This window comes from Poecilia reticulata, linkage group LG19 (assembly GCF_000633615.1).
Source record: "Poecilia reticulata strain Guanapo linkage group LG19, Guppy_female_1.0+MT, whole genome shotgun sequence".
Lineage (NCBI taxonomy): Eukaryota > Metazoa > Chordata > Actinopteri > Cyprinodontiformes > Poeciliidae > Poecilia > Poecilia reticulata.
Genome location: NC_024349.1, coordinates 11,566,572 through 11,575,574, shown reverse-complemented (window position 1 = coordinate 11,575,574; position 9,003 = coordinate 11,566,572). Strand labels below are relative to the sequence as shown.

The 9,003-nt window shown below is 38.1% G+C and overlaps 1 protein-coding gene across 7 annotated transcripts in view; it reads right to left on the bottom strand.

Annotated features, from left to right (window-relative positions):
• sfxn2 (sideroflexin 2) overlaps positions 1-9,003 on the bottom strand; it is an 18,547-nt gene that overhangs the window by 2,133 nt on the left and 7,411 nt on the right. For 4 of the 7 annotated variants that reach the window (XM_008437011.2, XM_008437012.2, XM_008437006.2 and 1 more), the window contains exons 2-11: positions 6,702-6,928; positions 5,454-5,624; positions 5,270-5,368; positions 4,244-4,319; positions 3,976-4,061; positions 3,084-3,144; positions 524-590; positions 386-435; positions 253-302; positions 116-163 (exon numbers count right to left, since the gene is read on the bottom strand). In XM_008437011.2, the coding sequence (XP_008435233.1) occupies positions 116-163; positions 253-302; positions 386-435; positions 524-590; positions 3,084-3,144; positions 3,976-4,061; positions 4,244-4,319; positions 5,270-5,368; positions 5,454-5,624; positions 6,702-6,856 (863 nt within the window). In that variant the 5' untranslated portion in view covers positions 6,857-6,928. Of the gene's footprint in view, positions 1-115; positions 164-252; positions 303-385; positions 436-523; positions 591-3,083; positions 3,145-3,975; positions 4,062-4,243; positions 4,320-5,269; positions 5,369-5,453; positions 5,625-6,701; positions 6,929-8,371; positions 8,442-9,003 lie in introns of all 7 variants that reach the window. The other 3 variants (XM_008437010.2, XM_008437008.2, XM_008437009.2) reach the window with 1 other exon arrangement.

Sequence of the window (9,003 nt, the reverse complement as noted above, 5' to 3'; positions counted from 1 at the left end):
ATTTCCAACTTGTTTGACTCAATCAGACATGAAGTCAAAAGGGACAGCGGAAAACCTGCGAGAGATGAGGTGTTTGAATGTGGCAGCAGGTGAGAGGACGGGATATTTTCATTACCATCGCTGAGGGAACAGGGAGCAGGCCGCTGGCACCATGAAGATCAGACTTTTAAAGGAGAGAAGATATACAAGTCACCACTTAAAAACTGTGGAGTCCATTAAAACTAATGTGACCCTGTGACCTTCTGTACTCACAAGACTCCCACCAGCATGACTTGAATTGGTCCGTGAAGAAACGTGATTCTCTGTTAACGGGCGGAAAGCGACGTGAGGACGGGCGGACACATTTACCTGACATTAGCACGCTGATGGAGACAAACGATCTGACCTGCATGAACTTGTACTTTTCCAGCCTCTGCATGATGATGGGGAGGATGACTGGGAGAGGAAGTAAAGGGAGTCAAGACGGGAAGAGGAATAAATCTCAACATGATGGAGATAAAGAAGGTAGGAATGTTTTTCTTACTCATTCCTGGTGCTGCCATGGTGATCCGGGAGATGACCACCTGAGTGATGCCTTTTACTGCTGCTTTCTGCAGGTGAGAGATGAGATTTCACGGTGGAAAATAGACATTATTTTCCACTGTTATGCTTCCCTGAACAGGTTAGGGTAGATATGGGCTACTCAAAACACATTCATCAAATGTATTTATTTTTTTGCACAAAATCATTCTTCGATAATAAGCATCTTGTCACTTTAGCTCCACATAAGATGCTGCTGGCCACGGCAACTCATCGCTGCAAACAGACGCACAGTTATACAGCAACACGTGTTTAAAAAGCAGAAGTGGAGCCTCCTGCACAACCAACAAGAATGCAACAACTGGTTTCTGTATGCCAAGTTAACAATAAAACACTTGTCTTTTCCAGCAGACAAGTGTTTTGTCTGCTTGTGATGTTGCCAAGTTTTCCTGCAGCCAAGGCTGTCGCAATAACACATTTTGATGGGTGATAAATTGTCCCAGTAATTCTTGCGATGGACAATAATTTAGCTGTTTTCACACCCTTTTCAACTAATATATCGATGATGGCATAATAACGCAACTTTAAGCTTTTAAAGATCAATTAATTTAAATRCTTTAAGGAACTCTTAACTCTGCAACTGGAAGATATTTTAAATGTCCAAAATAAAACATGGCAACCAAAATAAATAAATAAATAAGAACCATGTACAACTAAAACCATAAATGAAACGGATCATAATGYCTTTGTAAATAAATGTGCCCTTGGAAAAAATAACCAGGTTGAAAATGATCAACCTCATTTAATTTATTGTGTGATTAACTGATTAATTTCTTATTGCATACAGCAGAAAAACCAGCTGACGAAATGTGCTGGAGCTCTGCTTGGGTTTCTAGGTGATTAGCTGGGCTCAGCCGGGGTTGCTAGGTAACACACTCTAAAAAGTGTTTTTCATCCATCCATCCATCCATCCATCCATTTTCTTTCACCCTTGTCCCTCAGTGGGGTCGGGAGGGGTGCTGGTGCCCATCTCCAGCCAACGTTTCGGGCGAGGGGCGGGGTTGTTTTTCATCCAAACAACTGCAAACAACTGTTTGCAGCCCATCTTATGGATGAACTTATTTTCATCCATAAGATGAAAATAAGTTCATCTTATGGACTTATTTACATTAATTTCACTTAATTCTTTTGCTTTTGCTATGACAACTTACTTTTTTGTGTTTATTTAACTCAAAACTTACAAATCTTAACCTAAAGGAACTTTTTACTTTGACTTTACTTGAAATAATTAAGTTCAATACCACATCTGTATCCCTCGTCTGACACAATGACTCAAGCTAACCAGGGACAGATTCCCTGGTAAGCCACCGTGTCTCTCTGGGTAGAGCAGTTGTCTTGTGATTGGAAGGTTGACGGTTCAATTCCAGCTCCCTCTTGACTGGGCACTTAACCCCAACTGATCTGTGCATTAAATAAATGTGTGAATGTGACTCTAGTGTAARGCGCTTTCAGTGGTCAAAATGACTGGAAAAGTGCTATGCAAGTTTATTTACCATTTTTTAAGTAAACTAAGTGATTTAAGTAAGACTGACTTAAATCTGTTATCTTAAACATACTTAATAAATTTGTTAAAAATTAACAAATTGAGTTGGATGATTATGATATATTGAATTGGTTAAACTTAATAAATTAGGTTGGATAAATTTAATAAATTCAGTTGGATAAACTTAATTGAATTGCTTGTTACCTACTGAAGCAATTCAATTAAGTTGGTTCAAATATTTTCTTTTTAGAGTGCAGAGCAATGCCACCGATTTTCAAAATGGCAAATTTTCTAGACACCAAAAAAGCAGTAACTTATTGCCAAAAAACATCAGGATGGTTTTTTTTAAGCGCTTTGGCTGATTTTAGAAGCAGTTSGGACACAAACACGCAAAATGTGAAATTTACATTTCATCCAGGTATTAATTTTAAATAAATYTGTGAGACAAAAGTCATTAGAAGATTTTTTCTTAGTTTTTCAGTCAATCAGTGGCAGCTAAAGAACAAAGATTGTCCATTTCTGATTAGAAAAAAGGGAAAGCAGCAGGATTAATTAGTTTCCCCTGCTTGTAATTAGTATAATTCGAACCCCCTGACAATCCTGAAGGGTAGATCTGAACATTTTTCCTTTTTCACAAGCCAGCAGTAAAAGTAAACACTTTTTATGCAAAAGCCCTGCTAGATAAAACAAGGCTGCTCAAGTGTCTGAAAAAGTTCTTAAAATGAGTTATTATTTTAACTAAAATTTTAAAAACTAAATTTTTCCATTTTTAATCCACCATGTATCATCCTTAGCTGAGCTGAAAAACAAAACTATCTTAGTACAAAAAAAGTAAAAAACCTGTGGAAGAYATTTTAAAAATTATTTATATCAAAATGACTAATTCTTAAGCCATGGAAAAGCATTACAAAACTATTTAGGTAATATTACTATTATGAACTAATAAGTGAAGTCAGAAGATTAAATGTAGTTAATGTCTATTAAATTATAGAGTTATAAATGTAGATTATGATGTGCTGACCTTTGAGTGACCYAGTTTGTTGCCGTTTTCATCAGTGACAGCRATGCCGTTCAGAATCTCCCTGAAAAACACCAAAAATTGACAAATTTTAGAGACATTCTCAGAATGTGACCCAGTTTTTGGCTTCTGTGGTCCAGACTGAAGATGGTAGATAAAAGCAATGAACATCAACATGCAGATGATACAATAAACTAGTTAAATTGTTCATCAAGATGTGCATTGTAGCTTTCAAGTCTGACAGCTAATAGGTAGATATGTAAAAAGTGCTGATAAGTGTTTTTAGTAAAACGAGATATCCAAGATATTCAACCAGACCACAAGAGCTTTAAATCAGTCCAGAAGCATATTGTGGCCTGATGATGCGTCAAAAACAACTCAGAAAAATAAAATGAATCTAGTCCTTTGTCAAAAACACAAAAATCTTACCAAGTAGTTTTGGTTTAGTTTGTAGTGTAAATATTTTGGTGCACTTGAAATAAGACAAAACTAACTTGCTAGTAACTTTTCAGTAAGATATAGGAGCTTGTTTTAAATAAATTATTGCTTAATATTGACAAAAATGTTCTAGTTCCACTCATAAATGTCTTATTGTGTCAAAGGTTAAATAATCTCCCACTTTTTGTGGTCAATATTAAAACAAGCCCCTATATCCTGCTGAAAAGTTACTTGTAATTTAGTTTTGTCTTATTTCAAGCGAACTAAGATATTTGCACCAGAAACCCGACCAAAACTACTTGGTAATATTTTGTGTTTTTGCAGTATAGGTTTAATTTCAAATGAGGTTTTCTTTAGGAAACTTCTAATGCAAATACATTAAAAAGCTTTTGGTTGTACGGTGGCACAATGTAGCAAGGTTTCATGGGTAAAGCAAGCTACACGGCAGAGGACTCACTGTTGCCGCATCATGGGAATGTTGACACAGTTGGCTGCTGCCACGGCAGCAAACGGGACCCAGCGAGCCACGAGAGGAGGAGCTTTCTGCAGAACAAATCGTCATAAACACCAATGACCTCCCAGGTCATCACATGATAAAATAACACAGATTCGTTGCAGTTATAGCACACCAGCCAGAAAACTGAACCAATCGGACCGCTAGTTTGAGGTGTGATGTGCAGAGGGACCAGTTTGTGCTGAGCGAACTGCTCTGTGTGTGTTTGTACCTTCGTGTAAAGGTTKAGTCCCACTGCTGTTGCTAAAGCTGTGCTGGTTGCTGTAACGTAAGCCACTCCGATCTGCCTGAGGAACAGGACAAAAGCTGTTAAAACTGCCTCAACAACAAGAATCAGAGTTAGAGAAGAGCCATTAGCATGTCTGATCGGATGTTTATTGAAGTTAAAATCTCATTTTGTCCCACAGATACACGCTCACTGCTGACACTAAAGCCTCCTGTCTTATGAATAAAGCATTAAAGTTATCGGAAACCTCTTCAAAGACAAAGGTATCTTTGCCGGTATCTCATTTGTCTAATTACTTTCAAATTAAATAATCAGTTTAATTTAAGTCTTTAAAATTGCAATGACGCAGTGTTGTGTTTGTCGCCCAACAGGTAGATTTTTTAGCACCAACGATGCCGCTTTTCATCATTTTATTTTGTTTCAAGAGTCTCTATAGTATTGTGTACATGAGCCATCTGACTGCAGAGCTAAACAGTTTTCCCTATAAACAGCCAGCAGTGCCCAGCTGACCCTGTGTTCACACACATATGACTGAAAAAGCCGAGCTGATCTAAACCGAACTGAACTGGTTGAAACCAGCGAGCTGATAACATTTGTAAGATGAGCTTTAATGTCTGAATGTTTGCATTGAAATCCCAACAAGGTCCTCTCTTCTTGTAATTTTCATGTAGGAAAAATTATATTTGGTGAACAGAAATTTAATTTCAACAACAGAGTATTTATTAGGTGAATTGTAGAGAAAAGTAAAAAATGGTGTGGCCAGAGAAGAGCTCATTCCTCCCAGAAAGCATATTTACAAGGTTGACATTTTCTGATGTCAAAAAGTTGTAAATATGCAGGAAAAAATATTTTCAATTATTGAAGGCAAAAAATCTATAATGTTAAAAATATGATATGATGACATTATGAAATCAAAAGTTTGACAGAAGTCAGGGAAACAGATTACAGGATGGATGGATGGATGGATGGATGGTGTGCTACGAAATGGTCGGTCGGTCGGATGGATCTTACTTTGGGGAGATGGGAGAGGCGGCGTTGCGGTTGGTGTAGTTGACCAGAGCGTTGAAGGACTGGTTGACCCACTGCCAGAACACCACAGCAGGAACGGTCCTGAAACCAGAGCAGCAGGTTCAGCTTCCGCTTCACAGCAGGATGGAAAGACATATGGAAGTGGGTCCGGTCCGGTGCCGGCTACCTGTAGAACTGCAGCATGAAGCCCGTGATGGCCATGCCTCCGGGGACCTGGAAGGACATGCGGCCGATGAGGTTCATGCGGTCCCCCGTGTCTGGGTGGAAGGCCGAATCATACAGCTTCTTTGCATAGTACAGCTGCTCCACTGAGGTACCTGGGGGAGTGGATCCGGCCCTGCACAGAACCACAGAACGATACCACTCAGGTGTAGAGCAGCAGATGATTAAATACTTCAGCAAATCGTTCACATGCGCAGACAAGAACCTAACTTGGCACAGATCTTCCCAGAGGCTTGTCTTTTGGAAAAAAAAAAACAAACAAAAAAAAAAAACATAAGACGTTGAACAATTCAAGATGGCCGCCATGGTCTTCAAGGAAAATATATTTTTGCACTAAATTTGATAATGTCGTTGGTGTCAAACCATAGCTGGACCCACAAGATCGTTTTTGTATTGTTTTGATTTTCCAAGATAGCCACCACCATTTTTTTTATATATAAAATTGATGATTATAGATGAATGTGGTTTGTGTCAAAGTTGAAATATTTTTTACAATAGAAGTCATATACATTTTATTTTCAAAATGGTCACTGTGGTTGCAATGGATAAAGAAATGATTGCACTAAAATCTTCAACAGTTATTACAAGTGAAGTGCACAGCTGACCAAAACATTAGGCTCACTGACCTCTAATTCGCTAAACAATTAGCGAATTGTTTACCTAAATAATTTGTTAATTGCTTAGAAAAGCTAATGGGGTTAAGCTGATTGGATCATTGGATAGCGTTAGCTCTGCTGATTGATTAGCAGAGCTAACGCTAAACTGCAAAACACAAAAGTTAGCAGAAGCTAACACTAGCCATTGAGACAACCGCTTCTCAGTCTGTTGCACATCTTCATCTCCTTCCAGTTGACGACAATGTCTTCAGTTTCTAATTTTGCAACATATTATTATTTTAAATTGCAAACATCTGATGTGACAAAGTTCATCCCAGTCATGGAAACGGGTAACATTTTATGGCAACGATTGGTTAAAAAGTCTCAAAAATGGCCGCCATCTTGAAAAATGGTCGTCATCTTGAAATTCAAGTAGTTAATGGGAAACAAAGAATATACAACCTGAGGAGCAAGCRTGCAAATTTTTCTGCTTGTACCAAATAATGATTTTTACAGTAATGTGCCGCACTGGTGGGGAAAAAGAGGAAATGCTCCTCCYAGATGCTACAGCTGGAGTTTCGTTCATTTTTTCTCACCTGCAGCTTTCTACTAGCGCTTTGGCTTCATCCAGCCGTGAGTCTGGGAGGACCGCGGTTCTGCAGTCGGTGATGTTGAAGAAGTGCTTCAGCCGCCCCATAAAGGTGGACTGATCCCACCGGGGAGCATCGATGTCGAAGGAGCTCAGAGCCATTTTGTTAGTCAAAGTCGGGCTTTTTGCACCTTGTTCGCCCTGAAGGAGGTCAACAGGGGCTCCAGACGAAACCTGAGGACCAACGCAATATTCTCTAATTAAAGATATTACATATTTTTTATAGTCTGCATAACCATCAAACTTCTGCACTGCTCAGATTTGCTGGAAACATCCAGCGTACTCTCACAGCMCTGAACAAAAACAAACTCCCATTTCCCCTAGAAATAATTTGAAGGCCCATCAGACTGGAAATTGTTGACCACCTCCTGCTAAATCCTTCCACGGTTAGTCGGTTTGTGTCTCTGCAGCTGCTGCGCTTCATCTTAATCACCAAGACGAATCAAAACCTGCTGAATAAGCAGCAGAACATCCAAACTCTCCCCTATATGTGAAATGAAACCTTAAAGCTTCAGGTTAAAAGTAAACAGGAAAGAAAGAAAAACATATATATCTATAGTGTCTGACTGGAACTGGATTGTTTCTGAGGCTGTTTGTTTAGAAAGTAGGTTAAAGGGCTGCAGATGCTGGTGGGGGACACAGAGTATGACCAAAGATTCAGCTGCACTATTCACAGTGTCACAAGACTAATTTAAAGCATCAGGAGGGTRCAGCAAAAATTGTAAGCTGGGATAATTGTCTCTTTAGCATAAACACTGATTATTCACCATATGTGAAACGTGAAATAAGGTCTGTTTTAACAGTGGTCACCCAAATATACCTCAAAGATTGGCTTTTTTAATTAATCATTTAAATTCTAAAGCAAAATAAGCAACGCAATGCAGCAGGACGCACTTATAAAAGCTAATGAGCTATTTTAAACTTTACAAAAACAGCAGGAGACAAAACAAATAGTATTTTTTACTGAGAAAAAAAGAGAAATGTGCAGCTGCAACCAACATACAACCAATATACAAGGTGCCAAATAAAACAAAAAATAGAAAAATACTTCCAAAGTAACGTGAGCGTCTTCTTTTCTGGAAAAGGAAAACCTTTCTGTCGATTACTGATGACAAATGGTTTCAGATTTTCCCTCCTTTATTTGATGTGGCAGAATTATTTGTTTTTGTAAAGTCTTAAACTGGGGAGATTATGGCTTATATTGGGGCTTTTTACTTCATACCMACATTAAATATAAATAATGTTTATGTAGCCTTCCAAATGAAATAATCATYAATACAAACTAAACAATAATAACAAACCAGTGACATGTGAGCAAGAGAGAAAATGCTKAGTAATTATGATCTTATTAGCATAAACTTTTGYAAATATGTTACAGAAACTAAGGGATTGTACGCTTCCAATCTCTGAAGTCTCATTCTTCAAACTTAAAATCAGACATTGTTGAGTGAGAAATAAACTGTCTGCAAATGGAAACAGCATTACTGCTCATCTTAGCTATAATGACAAAAAATAATCTGGAGTGATTCTGAAATATCTGAAATCCTGCAATGTTGTCTACCTGGTTTCTCCCTGCAACAAATGTCTTTTTCTCACCAAGTTATAATCTCTCCTTACCTGCAGACCCTGCATCATGGTCCCTCCTGCTGGCCTCTGGTCTAATGTCTCCTCCCTGACTTTGCTCTATCTATTGCAACAATAAACATTCCTTAAATAAGTGAAAAACAATAGTGAGCTTCTGCAACTTCTGGTTGGGTTTTTTTCCTAGCATTAAATAACTAGCAATGGATGGAATATATGGTAATTTTATTCAAATGATAGTAGCTGTAGTTTATAATAATCAAGCCAAAGTAAAACTTAACAGTCAAGTAAAGTTACTCAGTTTTTCCCAAGGAGTTACTCAAGTAAATAAAACTAAATAACTACTCACATAGGTAGCAAGTTTAGTGTTCTTGCTAACAAGCTTAACATTATGAATTAACTAGTCATTTTAACTAYCATTATCTGTCATCAACTAATTTACTCAATCACTCGGTTTGTTTGAAAAAAACAAACTGCAAAGTTTTTTGGCATTTTGCTGGTTTGTTGCTATGATTMTAACACACCAAAACCAACACTGCACATCACCACAAACACACCATCCCCACACTTAAACATGGTAGTGGCAGCATTATGTTGAGGGGTGTTTTTCCAGTACGTATAAGGAAGCTGGATGGAAATACAACCTCCAAGATAAGTCTTTTGGCTGC